The 22,633-nt window shown below is 37.1% G+C and overlaps 8 protein-coding genes across 8 annotated transcripts; 5 read left to right on the forward strand and 3 right to left on the reverse strand.

Moving 5' to 3' along the window:
- Positions 1–14: 14 nt before the first annotated feature.
- GCK72_000160 (uncharacterized protein) lies at positions 15–2,082 on the reverse strand (the record flags this gene model as incomplete). The annotated part of the gene is made up of 4 exons (XM_003091475.2): positions 15–147; positions 1,728–1,852; positions 1,905–1,975; positions 2,025–2,082. 4 exons carry the CDS (start codon positions 2,080–2,082, stop codon positions 15–17), a joined length of 387 nt encoding a protein of 128 aa, XP_003091523.2.
- Positions 2,083–3,489: 1,407 nt separating this feature from the next.
- On the forward strand, positions 3,490–7,481 carry GCK72_000161 (uncharacterized protein; the record flags this gene model as incomplete). The annotated part of the gene is made up of 9 exons (XM_053722306.1): positions 3,490–3,657; positions 4,244–4,507; positions 5,096–5,238; positions 5,961–6,141; positions 6,196–6,290; positions 6,631–6,723; positions 7,039–7,177; positions 7,239–7,315; positions 7,364–7,481. The coding sequence occupies 9 exons, from the start codon at positions 3,490–3,492 to the stop codon at positions 7,479–7,481; spliced, it is 1,278 nt and encodes a 425-aa protein (XP_053590951.1).
- Positions 7,482–8,565: 1,084 nt separating this feature from the next.
- On the reverse strand, positions 8,566–9,102 carry GCK72_000162 (uncharacterized protein; the record flags this gene model as incomplete). Its single annotated transcript, XM_053722307.1, has 1 exon — positions 8,566–9,102. The coding sequence occupies one exon, from the start codon at positions 9,100–9,102 to the stop codon at positions 8,566–8,568; it is 537 nt and encodes a 178-aa protein (XP_053590952.1).
- A 2,073-nt stretch (positions 9,103–11,175) lies between these two features.
- GCK72_000163 (uncharacterized protein) lies at positions 11,176–13,938 on the forward strand (the record flags this gene model as incomplete). Its single annotated transcript, XM_053722308.1, has 3 exons — positions 11,176–11,320; positions 13,196–13,386; positions 13,435–13,938. The coding sequence occupies 3 exons, from the start codon at positions 11,176–11,178 to the stop codon at positions 13,936–13,938; spliced, it is 840 nt and encodes a 279-aa protein (XP_053590953.1).
- On the reverse strand, positions 11,358–12,231 carry GCK72_000164 (uncharacterized protein; the record flags this gene model as incomplete). The annotated part of the gene is made up of 3 exons (XM_053722309.1): positions 11,358–11,711; positions 11,767–11,957; positions 12,045–12,231. The coding sequence occupies 3 exons, from the start codon at positions 12,229–12,231 to the stop codon at positions 11,358–11,360; spliced, it is 732 nt and encodes a 243-aa protein (XP_053590954.1).
- A 680-nt stretch (positions 13,939–14,618) lies between the features above and the next one.
- On the forward strand, positions 14,619–15,304 carry GCK72_000165 (uncharacterized protein; the record flags this gene model as incomplete). The annotated part of the gene is made up of 3 exons (XM_053722310.1): positions 14,619–14,729; positions 15,071–15,202; positions 15,254–15,304. 3 exons carry the CDS (start codon positions 14,619–14,621, stop codon positions 15,302–15,304), a joined length of 294 nt encoding a protein of 97 aa, XP_053590955.1.
- A 280-nt stretch (positions 15,305–15,584) lies between these two features.
- GCK72_000166 (uncharacterized protein) lies at positions 15,585–15,898 on the forward strand (the record flags this gene model as incomplete). The annotated part of the gene is made up of 3 exons (XM_053722311.1): positions 15,585–15,624; positions 15,678–15,779; positions 15,825–15,898. 3 exons carry the CDS (start codon positions 15,585–15,587, stop codon positions 15,896–15,898), a joined length of 216 nt encoding a protein of 71 aa, XP_053590956.1.
- A 2,739-nt stretch (positions 15,899–18,637) lies between these two features.
- Positions 18,638–19,345, forward strand: GCK72_000167 (uncharacterized protein; the record flags this gene model as incomplete). The annotated part of the gene is made up of 4 exons (XM_053722312.1): positions 18,638–18,689; positions 19,006–19,106; positions 19,153–19,260; positions 19,319–19,345. The coding sequence occupies 4 exons, from the start codon at positions 18,638–18,640 to the stop codon at positions 19,343–19,345; spliced, it is 288 nt and encodes a 95-aa protein (XP_053590957.1).
- Between the last annotated feature and the right edge of the window lie 3,288 nt (positions 19,346–22,633).

A 22,633-nucleotide genomic window follows, 5' to 3' on the forward strand; every position in this document is an offset into this window, starting at 1 on the left:
CAGTCAAATCGAGATTATTTTTTCTGTGCGGCGGCTTGTTGTGCTTGTTGGGCCATCATTTGGAACGTCTTCTGGATATTCATCACTTTGTCACGTTGATCCGACGACTTTTTGGTCACGTCGGCGATGGAAGCCTCGACTCGTTTTCTGGAAAAATTGGGATTTTCAGATGGAAATGGGAGGGAAAATGAGATTTTGCAGATGTTTTTGATACAAAACTCCAATTTTTGAAGTTTCTGCGGGCTTTTTTCATTGAAAAATCCGGATTTTCAAGGTTTTTTACTTCAAGAAATGGTTTTTTTTTTTTTTGAAAAATTTTTAAAAACACAGATTTTTCAAAAAAAAATTTAAAAACCCTCTGAAATCGGGATTTTCAGGAAATTCGAGGAAAAATAAGATTATTTAAGGAAAATTGAGTAAAAAAGTCATTTTTTCAACAAAAAAAACATTAAAATACGGATATTTTTTTTTTTTAAGTCCTAAAACTTCAGAAATTGGAGTTTTGGATCAGAAACCTCGGAAAAATCAATCTGGAATTTGAAAAATCGGGATTTTCAGATGGAAAATGGAAGGGAAAGTGAGATTTTTTGAGAAAAATCTAGAAAAACACTATTTTTTAAAGAAAAAAAAACATGTAAAATCAGGATTTTCAAAGAAATTGGAATTTTAGATCGAAAATCTCTGGAAAAAATCAATTTTCATCACAAAAACAGCATTTTTCTGATGTAAAATCACTTTTTTGCTTGAAATTGGGTATCGCTGTGGAAAAAACCAGTTTTTAACCGAAAATGTGGAAAATTCTGCCTAGAAAACTGATAAATTCGAGAAAAATCGCAAAAAGACGATTTTCTTCGCATTTTTCAGCTTTTACAGGTGAAAATCTGATGAAAATCGGCTGAAAACGAGTATGAAGAATGAAAAATATCGATTTTCCAAGACAATCAAGATTCTGCAACTAAATTAGTCAATTTCAACTGAAAAATCGAGTCTAGACCGTCTGAATAACACTGACTAAGTCAAAAATCGATTTTTCACTCGAAAATTCCATTTTCTACTGAAATTTCTGGTTTTTTTTTTTGGAAAAATTCAAATTTTCTTCATGTTTGGTGCAAAATTCAGTTTCTGAGTGTAAATTTGCCGTTTTCAGATGAAAAATCGGGTCTACAATGTCTGAATATCACTGATTGAGCCAAAAAAATCGATTTTTCACTCAAAAACTCCAAATTTTCGCGATTTTCATCACAAAAACTACAAGAAAATCTCAAAAATAGCAATTTCAAAGATTTAAAATCTCTTTTTTTTCAGCTTTTAGAGTGGAAATTTGATGAAAATTGGCTAAAAGCCAATATGTCGAATGAAAAATATCGATTTCCCGATTTTTCGAGATTCTGCAACAAAAACAGTCAATTTCAGCTGAAAAATTGTGTTTTCAATCTGTAAAACCTCTGAAATGTAGTTTTCTCAGTTCAAAAATCGATTTTTCACTCAAAAAATTCCATATTCCACGGAAATTTCTGGAATTTTTCGGAAAAAATTCAAATTTCTGCGATTTTTCTAGATTCTGCAACGAAATTAATCACTTTCAGTTGGAAAATTGGATTTTCAACGTCTCAATGTCACTGATTAAGCCAAAAAATCGATTTTTCACTCAAAAATTCCATTTTCCATGGAAAATTCTGGAATTTTTCGGAAAAATTCCAAATTTCTGCGATTTTCCAACTGCTTACATCTCAGATTCGATGAATTCAAGACGTTTCTCGACAGTTGACCGCGCCTCTTCCAACTCCTGACGGACGAGGACGGCGCCGATGAGTTTGTAGACTTTCGAGTCGGTGTCCATCAAATCGAGTTCCTAAATTCCCAAAAAAAGTGTTAAAAATCAATAATTTCAGCCGTTTTCTCACCGCTTTCACATTTCTGCTCTCCGTCAATCTCATTTCCATCTCCTGGCGACTTGAGAAGTACTTTTCGCGGTCTGAAAGCGAAAAATTGAATTTTTTTGGCGATAAAAATCGATAAATTACCTTTTTCAAGGGTCTTGAGCTTGTTAACTTCCTCTTCGAACTTCTGCATATCAGCCATTTTCGCTTTTTTACGATGGAAAACTCTTGAAATTCAGCAGAAAAAATAGAAATTCGCGAAAAAACGAGTTATGCGTCAGCGACACCAATCATGCGTCAGTAAGGGAGCTGGCGCGTTTATGGATTTTGGCGGAAGTTTGAAAAAGGATTTTTGTTTGAGTTGATTTTCAGCTGAAAATTTCAGACTTATAGTGGATGCTTCTTATATTAATTGATATATCAAAATGTACCAAATTTTACGGGCTATCTATCCATATAATTGACATTTGAATGTAATCAAATTTAAGCCTGAAAATCTGAAAAACAAAACAGTTGAGAGTTACTAAAAACTTTTGAAACATGATTACTGAACCAATTTTCACGATTTTTATACTAATAAAAATTTCAAACGCTCTGGTTTTAGATTCACAAAGAAAATAACTCAAAAACCCCAGGTTTCAGCACGAATCTCAGTCGTGTACTCCACGTGGACAAGTGGAGACCAAATCTTCATATTTTTAGTGTTTTCTGATTTTTTAAAAAGTTTTTCCATTATAATTCAGTCCAAAACTATTTAGTTCTACCTATTTCGTTCAAAATCGCAAGTTCTGGTTGTCCACTCAGAGTACACGGTGGATTTCTCAGTAGAGCGCGTTTGCATCATTCTCCACTATAAATAATCGGTTTTTAGTGGGTTTTTAGTGGATTTTAGTAGTGTTGTAACGTTAAAATTGGTAAAAAATCGATTAAAACATAAATGTTTCAAAAAATTATAAGTAAAAAAATTTTTTTTTGAAAAATTTATGTTTTCGTCGATTTTTTCAAAACCAATTTTAACGTTTCGACACTATTAAAAAGACACCAGAAACCAACTATTTGAATTTTAGAATGATGCAAACACGCTCTACTGAAAAGTGCATCGTGTACTCTGAGTGGACCACCAGGACTTTCGATTTTGATCAAATGGTTTTTTTTCAACTTTTTGCTACAGAGCGCACTTTCCGAATGTCTCCTCATGTCAACTGTTGTGCGACGGAGCGCGTTAGGCCGCAATACCGTGAAACCAAAAAAAGTGCAAAAAAAAAATTGTTTCGCCACGGAGCGCATTTTCGCAATATCTCCTTAACATAGTTAGCCTTTGCTCTCAAAAAAAAAGAGAATTTCTTGCGCGGTCCCCTCCTCCTCTCCAACTACTAATCTAAGAGCGCGAACTCCTCTTCACTACACTATTTGCCCCCCTGTATAACAGAGGCATATCAGTGTCTTTCTGTTGATATAAGTGATTGTGTCGTCGAGAAAAGCCTCTCGAGAAACATTCCCCTTCTCAGTGGCAGTGGTGTACACTTTTTAGTTTAGAGCCGTCCCCTCTAGAATCCATCGTCACCATCTGAATCCACGTGCGAAGGGCACTTCTATTGGTGGTGGCAACATGAATATGTTGGGAAGCATGTTTTCGACGGTCAAGCCGAGATTGGATGATCTCGGCACGGACCGTCTCAATTATTACTATTCGACACTTATTATTATGGGAATGTCGTTGACGATCACTGCGAGACAGTATGTCGGATCGCCGTTGCAGTGTTGGGTGCCCGCGCAGGTTGGTTTGATGGAGGGTGTCTCGGAGTATATTTTTGTAGTTTGTAGTTTTTTAATAGCTCCGCCCACTTTTGAGATATGCGTCTTTAAAATCACAGCTTGAGTGGAAGACATTTGAGATGCCTTTAGTTTTTGTCTCTCTGCTTAAAGCTTAAATTATTAAAGTTTTTTATTATGTTGAAATTATTTTTTAAAAGGTAGTACAAAACGTAGGCTATAAAATGAGCCGAAATTCAACTCCAAATACTCAAAACGTGAAAAGTTACAGATTTTCGAAACTTTTTGAAATGTTTTTTCTTCATTTTTCACTAAAGCCTTTGTAACTCCTCCATTTTTGATACAAACTTTTTGAAACCAAGATTTTTGAAATCAGCGTGTCAAGACGCTTCGAAAAAGTATAATTATGACCAGATTCGAATTTTTGGGTTTTTGGGTCCCGACGCGAAAGCTACAGTAACCCCATCTAGAAAGGCGCATATCTCAAAAGTGGGCGGAGCTATCAAAAAGTTGTCAACTGCAAAAATGTAGCCCTTGATGTGATCTACAAGAAAAATATACATTCCACCCCAAATATTTATAATTTCCAGTTCACCAAAGCGTGGGAACAGTATGCCGAAGACTATTGTTTTGTGTACAACACGTATTGGGTCAAACCCAATGACAAGGTGCCACTTACAGTTGAGGAAAGGGTGTCCCAACAGCTTATTTACTACCAATGGGCACCTTTTATTATGGCTATCGAGGCGGCGTTCTTCTATTTGCCGGTGATATTTTGGAGTATGTTATCGACTAAATCTGGAATCAATATTATCAAGTTGGTGGAGACCGCGCAGAAAGCCGAGGGAGCCGAGGTAAGATTTTTTATTTTAGGAGGACAATGGGGTCAAACTTAGTGTATATATCAATATATATCAATTTTAAAAAGTTTTTAAAGTGTAAAATTGCCGAACTTCAAAGTCTTGTAACTCGCTTCCTTGCAGTCTAATTTTTTCAAATTTACATTTTCCTTATAGATCAAAAATAGGACTACATTTTTGTAGTTGACAACTTTTTTCTATCTCTTCACCCAACTGAGTTATGCGCTTTTAAAGATAGCCTATTTCCTAGGCGCGCGCTGGAGAGAAGGGAGGAGACGCAGAGAAGCGAGACACCCTCCTCGTTTCGCACGCTCTCTCGCCCTCTCCCAGCGCCCTAACTTTGAGCGTCTGTATCTCAAAAGCGTGAATAAATATCAAAAAACTTCCAACTACAAAAATGTAGCCCTATTTTTGATCTACAAGAAAAATGTAAATTTTAAAATGTTAGGCTGCAGGGAAGCGAGATAGAGGCTTAAAACTTTTATAATTTTTCACTTTAAAAACTTTTTTTTCTTCATTTTTTGACATCGAAACAAGTGTTTTTTTCCGTCTAAAAATGACTGTTAAGCTTAAAATTTTCAGTCAGAAGACCGAAAAAAGCAAATCGACATCATCTGTCGCCACATTTCCAACAATCTTCGAAAACGTCGTACCGAGGAGGAGACGACGAAGATGGCGAAGATTCAGAGGATTTTCGGAATGCAACACGGCAAATTTATCACAAAGTAAGGGGAGATGGCCGAGGTTTTTTTAGGCCATGGCCTCAAAAAGTAGCATAGCTTCTTTCAAAAAGCGCTTGAGATTGTGAAAATACCACTTTTTCGTTTAGCGTCACAATTTTGGCATATTTTTTCTGTAATTAAAAATTATTGGGGTGAAATACATACATTTTTCTGGTAGATAAAATCAAGGACTTCATTTTTGTAGTTGACAACTTTTTGATAGCTCCACCCACTTTTGAGATATGCGCCTTTAAATGTTGAAGGTGAGAGAGCGGCGCACTAAGTCCCCATTTTTAAAGGTGCATATTTCAAAAGTGGGCGGAGCTATCAAAAAGTTGTCAACTACAAAAATGTAGCCCGTGACTACTTTTTCTTATTTTTGACGCTGGGTACCGTCACAGGATCTCAATGAATACTCAAAACTCAAAAAGTTACAGATTTTCGAAATTTTTTGAAAATGTCATTTTTCATTTATACCGTTGTACATAACTCCTCCATTTTTGACACAAATTTTTTGAAAATAAGTATCTTGGAATCAGCGTGTCAAAACGCTTCAAACAAGTACAATCATGACTATTTTTGATATTTTGGGATTTTTGGGTCCTGCGAAAGCTACAGAAGCCCATTTAGAATCTTTAAAGGCGCATATCTCAAATGTGGGCGCAGCTATCAAAAAGTTGTCAACGACAAAAATGAAGTTCATATTTTGAAAAACCTTATTCCAGCGTCTACCTGGTGACAAAGTTCATCTACATGCTCAACTCGCTCCTCCAATTCTACTCGACCAACAAATTCCTCGGTCAAAATGATCCGTACTGGGGGATGCGTATTCTAGATGATATTCTTCATGGGACCGATTGGGAACACTCGGGAAATTTCCCCCGAATTGCTATGTGTGATTTTCAGGTGAGAGGGGGAGGAAGTGCGCTCCAACGCTAATTTTTCAAAATTTTTTTGCAGGTCCGAGTACTCGGCAACCTCCAGAGGCACTCAATTCAATGTGTGCTCACATTGAACATGTTCAACGAGAAGATCTTCTTGTTTTTGTATATTTGGTGAGTCTGGAAGACTAGTTTTCCATCTGGTGGCCTAGAAAACCAAAACTCGGCCAGCGTCGTTAAAATCGTCTAAAAGCTATTAAAACCACTCAAACTTAGTCGGAAACCAAGTTTTAAGCGATTTAAGGTTGGTGGCCTAGAATTTCACTTCGTGGCCTAGAAAACCAAAACTCGGCCACCGCCGTTGAAATCGTAAAACAAACTCTTTAAACCAAGTTTTAAGCACCAACGCGTTTTTTTGTGTTGAAAAAATTGCAGCTTTTTGATGGCCTAGAAATCCAAATTTTGGGTTTCTAGGCCACCACTAATTATAATAATTTGGATAATTTAATTACAGGTTCCTCTTGGTGTTTTTCGTCACATTTTTCGATTCTTGCTTCCTGATTTATAACATGTTCAGCAGCCATAAAATTGTCGAGTTTTTGCAACAGTGAGTTTTTTTTTCCATTTTTTGAACTTTGGAGCCTTGTAACTCGCTTCCCTGCGGTTTAATTTTTTCAAATTTATGTTTTTCTTGTAGATCAAATCCAGGGCTCCATTTTTGTAGTTGACAACTTTTTGATAGCTCCGCCCACTTTTGAGATATGCGCCTTTAAAGATTTGTTTCTCTGCGTCTCGCTCTCAGGGCGCACCACCTTTAAAGGCGCATATCTCAAAAGTGGGCGGAGCTATCAAAAAGTTGTCAACTACAAAAATGAAGCTCTAGTTTTGATCTATACAACCAATATATATTTGATCTTTCTAGATTCCTCGACAATCAAGAAGTGGATGAGAATGAGGAGAAGAAGCCAGACGAGGAGAAGAAGAAAGTGTATCGAAAGGAGCAACACGCGATTTTACTTTCAGAGTTTTGTCTGCACAAATTCACTCCGGATATTATTATTGTATGGCCTAAGAACCCCCTAGGGGATTTCTAGGCCACCAATTTTTTCTTCCATTTTTCAGCTTCTAAAAATGATTAACAACCACACCGGAGACATCGTCTGCACCGAGATTGTTGGCAGAATGTGGAATGAATTTTTGTTGGTTTTTTTAAAATAATTTCCCCAAAAATCAATCGATAATTTCAGAAAACGTGACGCAAAACTAGTGCTTCAACGGTTCGTCGACAACGATCACAATATCGAGACGAAATCGTCAAGTCTGAAATCAGTGCAGTTGTATGAAGAGCAACGGAGTTTTATTTGATTTTATATGGGTTGTTGTTTGCAATTTTTTGTTTTGAAATAAGCTTAGAAATAAAGATTTCTTTCAATATACGTCTTTAAAGGTAGCACCAGACAAAAAGTTGGTTAACTTTGACATGTCCCCTTGGTGTCATTTTCTGCGCGAGGTGTCACCAATTTACATTATTCTTGTAGAACAAGTCTAGATCTCTATTTTTGTAGTTTACAACTTTTTGATAGCTCCTCCCACTTTTGAGATATGCGCCTTTAAAGGTAGCCAACTTCCACGGCGCGCGCGGCGAGAGGAGAGGAAACGCAGAGAAACTAGACACCCTCCTCGTTTCGCACGCTCTCTCGCTCTCTCCTAGCGCCCTAACTTTGAGCGTCTGTATCTCAAAAGCGTGAATAAATATCAAAAAACTTTTAATTGTAAAAATGTAGATCTATTCGTAATCTATCAGAAAAATGTATATTTGAAAAATTTGAACTGCAGGGAAACGAGTTACTATGCGTTAAAATTTGACGATTTTTTACTCTGAAAACTTTTTTTCTTCATTTTTAAAAACAATTTAACATTTGGTATCCTCTGTCGTGCCTTCAGTGCAACACGTCCTGTAAAGCAAGGTGTCTTTTTTATTTTCGCCGAACCTTTTAAAACCACTAAAAGCCAGTCGAATAACAAGTTTTCAGCAATTTTCGAGTGGCCTAGTTTTCCATCCGGTGGCCTAGAATACCAAAACGCGCACGGCTTGAAACAATAGAACAACTACTTCTTCCTCTCTCTGACCAGTGTGTTGAGCTTTTTTTTCCGATATTAATCTCCACTGAGTTTGAGATCGAAAAATCAGTTATGCATGAGTAGAAATCTTAGTTATCAGATTATGCCACCTGCAACTCCATTTCCGGTCCACCGCTCTATAATCTTCTTGGGGAACGGAGGATTGATAATAATCCGGGTCTTCTCTAAGGAACACAGAGCAGGTGGAAACCTGGTTAACATATTTTGTCTGTTGAGTTTGCTCATGCATGAACACGGATTCGAGACCAAAAAAATAGTTGTGGAATAATGTGAAGAAAGTGCGCTTTATTGATATTTCAAATTTATTTTATTGTGTAGTAGACTGCATCATCCGCGCAACGTTGTTAGCATACATTTCCCTTCGAGACACTTCCGTCGATTGCAATGAAAATTTTCGGAACATTTCCTTAATTGCCAATCGATACGGTTTATGAACAATAAGCATCGCTATAGTAGTCACTGATCCATGCAAATTTATAAACAGTACACTAACATTAGTCACTCCTTGATTATAGTAATCAGTGATAATTGAAGTTAATACGACGACACCAGGGCCGATAATAGTACAAAATGGGATAACCAGTTGAATTACTAATGCGGTGATAAACACTCTATGAATTTGATAGGTTTGAGGAGACATCCGATGATTCTTCAGTAGTTTTGCAGTATTCCAATAAATGTAGACTAAAAGAGCGATGAGTCCGTTGAAACAGACAAATAGCCATACTATCATTATACCGAGATGGTAGGTGATGTCTTCGACCAGTACTAATATTGGTGCATTGTAGATATAAGAAGGGAGGCATGGTAGTCGCTGTAACCGGAAAACTTTATGGCTGATCATCCGTATGCACAATTAGGCGACTTACCTCAAAAAGATGTTGCTTAGCCTATTCTTGATCGGGACACAAGTATTTAAAGGGTAGTACATAAATGATAACAGTCAAGTAAAGAGCAACTATCCATTTCCTTCGAATCATTGACCAATAGAGTTCACCACGGAATTCGCAGACTATGAAGAATCGACTTTCGAATAACACTATTATCGCGGTTATCATGACTGAAAAATTTGGAGCATCACAGTTTTCTAGAATATTCTTAACCTTACACCCAATAAGAGTAAAACCTATACACGTTTGATCTATCGTAGACACCCCATAATGTCTCAATACACCTAATGGATACCCAGCAAACGCTGGTAACAGAACAATCGGCATAGTCAATAAACCCAAGGTGTAATCGAATAGAATGATAGTAACATGTAAATTCACTAAATACCACTTCACTTCTTTCATTTGTATCGGTGTTTTTGTAAGAATTATATAAAGTCCAAAGAAATAAATTGGTGTAGATAATACCGTATTTGTATGCAATGCGATGGTAAGGAATTGGGGGGTATCGAAGAAATTGACCAGAGGGATGCAGGATCTGTTCATTGTGCAGAAGTATACTGACACAATAAGTGAAAATAAATAAATATGGAGGCGGTGAGTTTTCAAAACATGTGCAAAACGATATTATCAGTTACTTTATTCACCTTTTCTGCTAAACATAGATTTATAAAAACTCAAACTACGTGCACATTTTCAAATATTGATCTCCACTATTGAGTGACATTAGCTGAAACTTTCGCACGAAATATTTTACGATCGAAATCCAGCTGCCATTTTTAATCTTAAATGTTCTGTAGACTCCATACGCGCAACGTGATTTGTATACATTATTATACGAGGCACTTCCGTCGATTGCAATGAAAATTTTCGAAACATTTCCTTAATTGCCAATCGATACGGTTTATGAACAATAAGCATAGTTATAGTAGTCACTGATCCATGAAGAGTTATAGACAGTATAGTGAAATTAATCATTCCTTGATTATAGCATACTTGTCAAATGAGGGTCCGGCCCCCGGGCCCGGCCCGGCCCGGCCCGGCCCCTGGGGCCGGGCCGGGCCGGGCCTGAAAAGCTTCGGCCCGGGCCCGGCCCCTCAGGCCCCTCTTTTCAGGGATATGGGATTTTTGAGAAAAATTTTCAAATTTTTTCCACAAATTCAATTTTTCATGGGGAAAAATTTCCCAATATACTCGTTTTTAATAGTTTTTTCATCATGATTTAGTATATTTTTCGAAAGATGGGCTGAATTTTTCAGCGAGACGCCTCCGGCAATGGAAAACTTGAAGGTGTAAATAGGTAAAATCTGATTTTTTCCCAGAATAATCTGTGTGTCTTCGGGAGTTCATTTTCATAACGAAAAAATATTAAATTCGGTCGAAACCCCGCTGAGATCGAGCGGCGAAACAGTTTGGGCAATTAAATTAAACAATTAAAAAATGGCGAAAGTAATTATATTATAAAACTTGAAAAAAAATCTTTGAAAATATTCTTTCGATATGAATATGAACTCAGACACACATGCATTATTCTATGAAAAAAATCAAAGTTGAACTTAGTCCAACTTTGCTCAAATTCGAAAAAAATTTTGAAAAAAATTTGAAAAAAAAATTCTCTCCAAAAGAGGGGCCTGAGGGGCCGGGCCGGGCCGGCCATGGCCGGGCCGGGCTTGGGCCGGGCCGGGCCGGGCCTGAAGTTTTGGAAAAAAAGCCCGGCCCGGCCCGGCCCGGCCCGGCCCTTGACAAGTATGGATTATAGTAATTAGTGATAATTGTCGCGGAATTAATAGGTCTTAATTCACGACCTAGCTAAATCACCAAAGCCACACAGGCTCTTACAAATAACAATCGTCTCCAATAGACTACAACTTTACACAAACAATTCATTAACCAATTCTACGTAACCTTCCAACTTCTCCTCCGGTCAACTCCAACTACAATCAGTCTACCGAATGAACGTGACCTTGGCCTATGACGATTCGACCTTTCGATAACCATCTGCCCCACATCTTTCTGCATATAAGGAAATGGAATCAACGGGAAACTTCACTCTTGCTTCAAGAAGCCGTCAACACCTCCCTGCCAACCCGCCGTCTGAGATGTCCTCGCCGTCGATGTCGCCTATGGACAAGAAGAAGGAATCGTCGAAGGATAAAAGGAAAGAACCTTTTGGTTAGTAAAGTCTAATAAAGTTGTTCGTAATTCATCTCTATCTCTTTCCTGTTCTCGCCAAACTCATCTGACTTGGGGTTCGCACCCTATAAGTCAGAACAATAATTGAGAATAAAGCGGCTAACGCTGGGCCAATAATAGTACACAATGGGATAGCCAACTGAATCACTAATGCGAAGAAAAAGTTTCTCTGCATTAGATAAGTTTTACGGGACATCCGCTGGGTCTTCAGTTGTTGTACAGTATTCCAGTGAATGTAGATTAATTGAAAGATGAGTCCGATGAAACAGACAGATATCCATACTATAATTACACCGAGATGGTAGGTGAGGTCCTCGACAAGTACAAATATAGGAGCATTGTAGATATAAGAAGGGAGACACGGTAGTCGCTGAAACCGGAAAACTTTATGGCTGATCTACCGTATGCACAATTAGGCGACTTACCTCAAAAAGACGTTGCTTCGCCGGTTCCTGATCGGGACACAAGTATTTGAATGGTACAAAATACAGGATAACAATCACGTAAAGAAAAGCTATCCATTTCCTTCGAATCATTGACCAATAGTGTTTACCACGGAATTCGCAGACTATGAAGAATCGGCTTTCGAATAACACTATTATCGCGGTTATCATGACTGAAAAATTTGAAGTTTAGAGTAAATGCTACCATCTTTTGCGCCTTTCGCGCTTTTCGCTTTCAACATTTCTGGTCTCAAACTTACATCCACAAAGACCTAAAAATAGAATAGCTTGACCAATCAAAGAAATTCCATAATACTGTAATAAACCCAATGTATACCAAGCAAACGCTGGCAACAGTACAAACGGCATAGTCAATAAACCAACGGTGTAATCGAATAGAATGATGGTAATATGTAAATTGACTAAATACCACTTCACTTCTTTCATTTGTATTGGTGTTTTTGTAAGAATTATATAAAGTCCAAAGAAATAAATTGGTGTGGATAATACCGTATTTGTATGCAATGCGATGGTAAGGAATTGGGGGGTATCGAAGAAATTGACCAGAGGGATGCAGGATCTGTTCATTGGGCAGAAATATACTGACACAATAAGTGAAAATAAATAAATGTGGAGGCGGTGAGTTTTCAAAACATGTGCAAAACGATATTTTCCATTATTTTATTCACCTTTTGGTCTAAACATAGATTTTTATAAACTTACTTCAAACTACGATGACAAATGACAGCTGGAAATCGATCATGAAATCTTTTTCCGCCAAAGTTTTAGTTAATGTCACTTTAAGTCATGGTTTGATTAGCTACGGAATTACTATTGGAGATCAATATTCGATAACGTGCACGTAGTTTGAGTTTTCATAATTCTATGTATGTTTAGACCAAAAGGTGAATAAAATAACTGATAATATCGTTTTGCACATGTTTTGAGAACTCACCGCCTCCATATTTATTTATTTATTTTCACTAATTGTGTCAGTATATTTCTGCACAATGAACAGTTCATGTATCCCACTTGTCAACTTCATCGATATCCCTCAATTCTTGACCATCGCATTGCATACAAATACGGTATTATCCACACCAGTATATTTCTTTGGACTTTATATAATTCTTACAAAAACACCGATACAAATGAAAGAAGTGAAGTGGTATTTGGTAAATTTACATGTTACCATCATTCTATTATTCTATTATTCTATTGGTTTATTGACTATGCCGCTTTTATTGTTACCATCATTTGCGGGGTATCCATTAGGTGTATTGAGACATTATGGAATTGCTACGATAGATCAAACTCTTATAGTTTTTGCTCTTTGTGGATGTAAGTTCCGGAATATTCGAGAAGAGCCGCGACAGATGGTACCCTTTACTCGAAGTATCAAATTTTTCAGTCATGATAACCGCGATAATAGTGTTATTCGAAAGCCGATTCTTCATAGTCTGCGAATTTCGTGGTAAACACTATTGGTCAATGATTCGAAGGAAATGGATAGTTTCTCTTTACATGACTGTCATCCTTTATGTACTACCCTTCAAATACTTGTGTCCCGATCAGGAACCGGCTAAGCAACGTGTTTTTCAGGTAAGTCGCTTAATACGGTAGATCAGTCAAAGAGTTTGCCGATTACAGCGACTACCATGTCTCCCTTCTTACATCTACAATGCTCCTATATTAGTACTGGTCGAGGACATCACCTACCATCTCACTGTAATTATAGTATGGCTACTTATCTGTTTCAGTGGACTCATTGCTCTGTTAGTCTACATTTATTGGAATACTGCAAAACTACTGAAGAACCATCGGATGTCCCCTCAAACCTATCAAATTCATAGAATCTTTATGTCGGCATTAGTGATTCAATTGGTTATCCCATTTTGTACTATCATCGGCCCAGCTATCACCGTACTGTCCTCAATTATCACTAATTACTATAATCAAGGAATGATTAATTTCGCTATACTGTCTATAACGTTGCATGGATCAGTGACTACTATAGCAATGCTTGCTGTTCATAAACCGTATCAATTGGCAATTAAGGAAATGTTTCGAAATTTTTCATTACAATCGACGGAAGTGTCTCGGAGGGAAATGTATGCAAATCACGTTGTGCGGATGCAGTCTGCTACACAATAAAGTAGTTTGAAAAACTTCAATTAATTTGGTCATTCAATTTAATTTCAATAAAATCCTTTTTTCGAACTATTTATTTGACTTTTACTTCGAATTTCAAACAATTCTATCTTGACAAGCATTCCACAAGCCTGATGACTGATCTTTCGATCTCAAATTCGTGTTTCTGCATGAGCAGTCTCAACAGGCCAAATATGCTAATCAGGTGTCCCCGGATTATCACCAATCCCCCTTTTCCCCCATTCCCCGAAGAAGATTATAGAGCGGGACCGGGGAATGGCAGGTGGCATATAATGATAACTACGGTACCCACCCATGCATGACCGAATTCATGTTCCAAACTACATATCAGTGGCCGGAGTCTAGAGATGTCAGTGATAAGTGGGCGGAGCCTAGATAACGAGTATAAAAGGAAGCGGAGTGATAACTTCAACTATTCTTAGATACTATGTGCAGGTGTCGTCCCAGTAATGTATCGGCGCTGATTCTTTTAGAATTCTAAAATAATATAATTATTCTCTATATTTATATCGTTACTACGGGTTGTTAACAAGGTAAGTGTGCTCTACTGATAACTGTGGCTATTAGGGGTACGGTAGGGCTGAAATAGGTAAAAATAGGTTACTACCGTAATCTTAGGAGTTAGTGCGCTCTATTGCTAAATGTTCTCCCAAAAGTATAGTATGTTTGCAGGTGATATCATTGCGCTGACTGGTAAACTAGTCAACGATCCAAAAGTGGCCAACCCTGTGATCTGCAATCAAGGAAACAGGAAACTGATGGAAAATGAGAACGTATGTTGAATTTTCATAATTTTGATAATATTCTTCTGATTTTTTTTGATGATTTTTTCCTTCTTCTACTGATAAATTTTATATCGTTACTTTGGGTTGTTAACAAGGTAAGTATGTTCCGTTGATAACTGCCGCTAGTTACTGAGCTCTACTGATGAATGTTTTTCTAAACGTAGAGCATGTTTGCAGGCGATAAGCTGCGATGTCGTTGCTCTGACTGGTAAACCAGCCAAGGATCGAAACGAATCTGAACACCATCATGATACTAATAAAAATTGATGGAAAATGAGAACGTATGTTGAAATTTTCATAATTTTGATAATATTCTTCTGTTTTTTTAGATCAATAAGGCAGATAAAGATGTCTTGAATCACCTGGCCCAATGTCTCCATTTTTCATCGGGCAGCAACAACATTGTGATAAAATTCCAACTGCTACATTGTGAAGTCCAAGAAACCCAGAGAAGAAACGCTGTGAGTTCAATTTTTCCGATAGAAATACCAAAATCAATACGTATTTTCCAGTGCCTCTATCGAAAAGTCCAAAAGTCTGCGTTCGGAATGCAAATTCTGTGAGAAAAAAGTGAGTTTGGGATGAATAGTTCCAAATTCTGTATCTTTGGCTAGTAATGGATAATTTGGTTGGAATAGTTGCTATGCGTCTATATTTTAAAATTGAGATGTTTTGAAACCTCTCATACACGTTTGTATGAAAACATTAACAATTTTTCCAATATTCACTTGGCCAGTAATTCAAATGATCATTCTGTTTTAAGAATCAAGGATACGAGCAACAACCAGGTGGTCAAGAACAATGGATTGTTGAATGTAAAGAATCCAATTTCTTCCAAACATCATGGCAGCTGGTATAAAACTTTGGGCCATTCCTCTTCTCAGTAAGTTTCCTAAAACGCATTTTCAGTCTTCATAAACAATATCTCATTTTTAGATGTTCTCTATCTCCCACTCCTCCAAAATAAGAAAAATGTGGAAGGACGCACTGAAAGACAACGGAAAGCAATGGATTGTTTAAAGGAAAATGCCCCAGAGAGTTAGTTTACTCATTGTGACCTCTTATTAACAGTTTTCCGTTTAGTACCAATGGCAGAAACCAAACTTGCTTCAAAGACCTCATTAAATCTGCTGGTGTCTGGACCCCAATCATCTTGACAATAGTCATGACATTGAAAAAAAGGAGAATCCAGTTGTAAGTACTTTAGTTCTGAAAATACTTCTATCTGGAAAAATATAAATCAAATATTGTTTCAGATCATACTCCATATCACTAAAATGGATTTGGTTAAGCCAAAAATATTGGATGCAATATATCGTGAGGCACACTTTTCATTACATTCTTAAAGATAATTTCTGAATTTACAGTATTTCTTCATGATAATGGGACACATGATTCTGTGGTGAAATCTATCAAGAAGTTTAAGAAAAGTGGAAGAATCTCTCTTGCCCGGTGTCTAGTTATCACAGTAAGCTTTTATATATATCACGTACTATACTTTAAAAAAAGTATTTTTAGATAACATCTGCACCGCTCTTTCCAAATAATAGAAATAAACGGGACTGCCGTTTATTCCTGCCATATATTATTGGTCCCCGAGATTTCAATATCAGTTATGATATATATTAAATAAATAAATGAATTTGATGAGTCATGTCTTCACGGTATTCTCAGCAACAACTTGACGCGAGAAATCCGACTGAGGCGCTGCGGTCGCGTCGCGTATTTTAGGAACTACTTGGCACAGCGCAAAGACAATCGCAGGGTGCCTATTCTTGTTAGTCAAGAAGCTCAGAATCTTGTCTACTCCTTACCGTAACTCTGATAACCGCGATTAGAGCGCACTTTCTCCACTATCCATAACCTGAATTATATATCTATTATGATAACCGATCTTCTGATCTCTCGCGTCGCGTGCGCCAGAAATAATTGAGCAGTTAAATGACTTTTCTATTGAAAATCGACAAATCCAGCTTTAAAATATGGTATAGATGATAAAAATGCAGTTTTTGAGTCAGAAACACTCGAAAATTCAAATTTTCACCTATTTTTCCACTAACAGCTCAAAAGTTGGATTTTTAAGTGGTTTTTGATCCAAACACTGCAATTTCATTATCTATACCATATTTTAACGCTGAAATCTTCAATGTTCAGACAAAAAACCGGCAACACTCAAAAATTCAAATTGCCGGGTTACAGTACTTTGAGTTACCGTAACCCTGATAACCGCGATTAGAGCGCACTATCTCCATAAATATATCCTGAGATACATATATCTACTAAGATAACCGATCTTCTGATCTCAAATTCATAGAGCAAGTCCAGTATGCTAATGAGGTGTCCACCTGCCCGTTCCCCAAGAGCTTCGGATCATTATCAATCCCCTGGAAATGGAATGGCAGGTGGTGTATACTGATAACTAAGAATTCCTATTCTAAGGAAGTGTTCTACTCCCCACCTGCCATTATCGGTGTTCCACAGAGAGACTCGGATTAGCAATCCCCCTTTTCTCAGGGTGAGCAAGCGGATATTAATTAGAGGGGAGAGCTCTAGGACTCTAGTTTCGCAAAATTTATATTTGAAATTAGTGATTTTAAGTTAGGGGACACTTTTGGCGAAGCTCCGCCTACCGAAATCGGCCTCCCCATACCAACGTGATTTAAAGAGAGGGGGTGATGTCCAAAGGGGGCAATTCATGTTTTTATTCATTTCGGCGAAGGGCATGTCACTTATACGACAACTGGATCCAGATTATTAGGGCTATTTAGAAAAAAAAACATTTTAGTTATTATCGTTTCACAAACTTGTGCCGGGGGGTGCTAATGGCGCATCTAATTAAAGGAGGACTGAAGTCAGTCATATTTTTTATTTTAGATTCTGATACTTCAGAAAATTCTGGGAAAACGGGAATTTAGGGCATTTAGAGCGATTTTTGGCACATGCTCCAACGATGGAAGTTGCTCAGTATTTTCTAAAGTATCAGAATCTGAAATAAAAAATATGACTTCAGTCCTCCTTTAAGAGGGAATTTTGCGGAATGGCCTCGTAGTTGAAAAAGATCAAATGCCGTGTTTTCGAGCTTTGCAGGACTGAAAAGAACTGCAAATCATGTTTTCCGCTTCAAGACCATTTCGAACAAATTTGATGCGCTTTTAAAACTCCCCCGGCACGACTTCATGAACCGGCAATATTAAACACCGGAGCACAATCATCCTTCACGATATTTTACTCAAATTTGTAAAAAGATTATAATACTTCGAAAAATAAAAAAAATATATCAGCTTCCAAAAATTCATTGAAATTGTTTTTGAAAATTAGTTATTTTATGTTTTTCTGTTTATTCAATTTCAAGTCCGTTCTCTAAGCATAGCTCTTTCACACCATCTTCTCCAAATCCTTATCATTAAAAAATTGTCTGTCTGTATCTCTGTTTTGTCCGAATGTCCACATATGTTGGTTTATCGGATGGTCCTGATATCTGTAAACCGTCATCTCTCATAATAAGTCTATCTGTTCGGTTTCATATTTAAATTTTCAAATTTCAAAAAATCTACAAATTTTTTAATTCTCGAATTTCTTTCATAACCAAAACTTTTTCAAAAAAATTTATCAATACACACTAAGTTGTTGACAGTACCGTGAAGACATGACTCATCAAATGACGCAGAGAAGCGAGACACCCTCCACTTTCGCCTTCACCCTATGTGTACTATGATAACTGATCTTTCGATCTCAAATCCAGGTTTATACATGAGCAATCTCCACAGACCAAATATGCTAATCAGGTGTCCCCGGATTATCACCAATCCCCCTTTTCCTTCCCGTTCCCCAAGAAGATTATAGAGCGGGACCGGAGACTGGCAGGTGGCATATACTGATAACCAGGATTTCTACTCATGCATGAACAAATTGCTTTCCAAACTACATATCAGTGGGCGGAGTCTAGAGGTACCAGTGATAAGTGGGCGGAGCCTAGATAACGAGTATAAAAGGAAGCGGAGTGATAACTTCCACTATCCTTAGACACTATGTGCAGGTGTCGTCCCAGCAATGTATCGGTGCTGATTCTTTTAAAATTCTAAAACAATATAATTATTCTCTATATTTATATGGTTAATTCGGGTTGTTAACAAGGTAAGTGTGCTTCACTGATAAATGGGGCTATAAGGGTTACGGTAGGACTCAAATATGTACAGATAGGTTAGTGAAAGAGTTAGTGCGCTCTATGGCTAAAGGCTCTTCCAAAAGTATAGTATTTTTGCAGGTGAAATCATTGCGCTGACTGGTAAACCAGTCAACGATCCAAAAGTAGCCAACCCTGTGATCTGCAATCAAGGAAACAGAAAATTGATGGAAAATGAAAACGTATGTTGAATTTTCATAATTTTGATAATATTCTTCTGATTTTTAGCTCAATAAGGCAGATAAGGATGCCTTGAATCGCGTGGCACAATGCCTCCATTTTTCATCGGGCAGCAACAACACTTGTGATTATCCCAAACTGCTACACCGAGAAGTCGTGAGTTTCATTTTTCTTTTTTTTTCTGAAATACCTAAATCAAAACCGTGTTTTCCAGTGTCACTCGGCACCTACGCTAAACTGAATGCTGAGATCAAAAAGTCCAACTTCTGCGTTCGGCATGCAAATTCTGTGAGAAAAAGTGAGTATGGGATCAATAGTTCGGGAAATGTGTAAAATTGCTCTTTTCAAATTCTGTAAAATCTTTAAATGTGGTTTTGGACTTAAAAATCCATTTTCGGAGCAATTTTCACTTTAAAATGTCATTTTTTCAAGTTTGTTGGATGAAACCGACAGTTCTAGCATAAAACCATGGTTTTGGGGCTGAAAATTACAAAAATGTTATTTCAAGGTAATTTTTTGAGTTATTTCGCAATATCAGGCATGAAAATGATATTCCGAGGTAATTTTACTTCATTTTTCTAGTTTTTGCCTAAATTGTTGAAATGTTGAGTTTAAATGATTTTATTTTGAGCACAAAAACTATGCGGATTATGCAATTTTGGCTGCAAACCGGCAGTTCACTCAAAATGTCATTTTTCACGGTTTTTGGCTCTTTTTCAGCCATTTTTTTCAATTTTCTTGCCAAAATCTCATCGAAAATCGTACTGTAGCCAGCGTCCTATATGTAACGTGCAAAAAGAAACGAACTTTCGCCATTTTCAGTTGAAAGTGACCTTTCGGTATCACTGATTGTCCCACAGAATAGATTATGTATAAACCATACATAATAAAGGTATAGCTCCATTTTTGTAGTTGACAACGTTTTTGTATGGACACTCCCTGGAGAGTTACATATCGTCAAAGTAATTTCTCCCTCGACCAATTTCAGGGCGCTTTTTGAGTTCTTGTCTTAAAATGACTATAACTCTCTAGGGAGTGCCCGTACAAAAAAGTTGTCAACTACAAAAATAAAGTTCTACCTTTGATCTGTACGATCCATTAAAAATCTATTTGATGGAACAATAAGTATTACCATGACAAACTCTCAAAGTTGGACCTTTTCAACTGAAAAAAACTAAAATTTAATATACTTTTAAGCGGTACTGTAAATATAATGAAAATGGCGACTACTAGACACTATTATATAAAATTTTTAAATAGTTTTCTTTTATAAATCACAGGTCTTTTATAAATCACTTGGCCTCTTACTTATCTTCAGTTTGCACTGTAAACATCTGTTTCAATATAAGCTGAGAAAAACAACAATGTAACTATTGGTGGTTATCAAAATTTCTTTTACTGGTTTTTTCAGGAATAGATAAAGTGCATTGAGTCGGAATCTTTTCAAAGTAACATATTGCTCAATTTTCATAGACGGGTTCTTGACAGTATTCTTATATCTGACCTTCACTTTTTCGAGGACACACCACTTATTATAGTCAGAATACTTACATGGATTGCTAGTGATATTCTCACCTGGTCACCACCGTCAAACCTTCCCAGCAAGTGAGTTTGTATCGTTTGCTTGTGCATTCTGTCTGCATGTTAAAGGTTTTCTTCTTATTCACAGTTTTACTCAGTTTAGGTGCAATGACCGAAAACCAAACTTGCTCCATCTTTTATGTTCGGTGGAATTGGCGAAGAAAAGAGAATGGAAGTGAAGATCAAAGAAAATGGAGCATAAGGAGAATCCAGTGGTGAGTACATATTCCACCAGTTTAGTCCTGAAAAATAATTATTTCTGGAAAATATCCAATTAAAGCAAATTTTGTTTCAGATACTACTCCATGTCAACAGAATGGCTAACTCAAAACTACGGGATTAATATATCTATTTTGTGAGTTTTCACTTTTCATTGCCTCACGCCCCCCCCCACGCACCCAAATAACCCAAGGGATTTTTACTGTAGCTTAAAGGGATGGGATAGCAATGAAGGTCCTCATACAGTATTCAAAAATTAGTAAATCAGCCGTTTTCTACCGAATTCAGTAAAATTTTGGGGTTTTATAGCAAAAACATTTAAGTAGATTTTGAACTGATAGTTGTGCCGTGTGCATCTTTAAATGTAATGCCAACGTTTTCTGTTAGATAATTTCTGAATTTACAGCACCATTCATCTAGATGCTTTTCGGTCACTTAATCAATTCCATGGAATGTGTGGTCTTTGTATTGCATCAGGAAGTTCAAGAAAAATGGAAAGATCTCTCTAATCTGCTGTCTTGTTGTCATAGTAAAATTTCATAATAAACATTCATATCAACTGTTTTTTTTTCTGTCTGTACTTCTTTTCAGAGCTATTTGACACAGTCGCGTGTGCCAGATAGTAAGCGGACCTATTTTTTTTAGTCAAAAATCCTAGAATCTTGCCTTTTCCCTACCGTAACCCTGATAACCGCGATTAGAGCGCACTATCTCCATAAATATATCCTGAGATACATATATCTACTTTGATAACCGATCTTCTGATCTCAAATTTATAGAACAAGTCCAGTATGCTAATGGGGTGTCCACCTGCCCTTAGTTCCCCGAAGCTCCAAATCATTATCAATCCGGAAATGTAATGGCAGGTGGGGATATACTGATAACTAACGGGGGATTCATATTCTAAGGAAGTGTTCTATTCCCCACCTGCCATTATCGGTGTTTCACAGAGAAACCCGGATTAGCAATCCCCCCTTTCTCAGGGTGAGCAAGCGGATATTAATTAGAGGGGAGAGCTCGAAGGCTCTAGTTTCGCAAAAGTTTTGTCTTGGGGATGTCGAAAGGGAGTTATTCAGGTTCACATTTAGTTTGCAAAGGACAATCCTCTTACAGGGAGAAAAATAGGCCCGATTGGCCCGGCCCCTTAAGGAACTTGAAATTTTTTGAAAAAAACTTTATTACAAATGTGCGATTCGTGTGAAGCTTTCAAAAAAAAGCCGAGCTTTCGACTTTGTTTTTGAACATCGAAAAAATTGAAGCATACGAGAGAATTTTGACTATTTTTAATGAAAATTTTCAAAAAGTGAAAGTCTCTTGATTTGATTTCCCTTAGGCTTGGTTTTTTTCTCTCTCAAAGGTTCATTTTTTCTATTTTTTACACATCTTTGACGTTTTAGCAGTACAAGTTCATACTGTAGCTTAAAGATGCATTGAAAAAAGTGTAGGGCTACTATAGATGATCGTGAGATTACTGCAGTAATGCAGATTTACGTTTATTGCCAAGAGGAGTTATTTATACTGTAGCTAGGATGTGATAGTACTGTAGAGCCAGGGGATTACTGTAGATAACGGAATCTTGAGAATTCAAGGACCGGGGGTACTGTAATACGTACTGTTTGCGAGAGTACTGTAGATAATGAAAATACGATACTGGCGCTCCTCAGTCTCTTTTTAATGGTTTTTTTTTTCTGATAATCGTTTTAAATACCTTGAATTTTCATGAATTGTG

Source organism: Caenorhabditis remanei, chromosome I, assembly GCF_010183535.1.
Source record: "Caenorhabditis remanei strain PX506 chromosome I, whole genome shotgun sequence".
In the NCBI taxonomy this organism is placed as follows: Eukaryota; Metazoa; Nematoda; class Chromadorea; order Rhabditida; family Rhabditidae; genus Caenorhabditis; species Caenorhabditis remanei.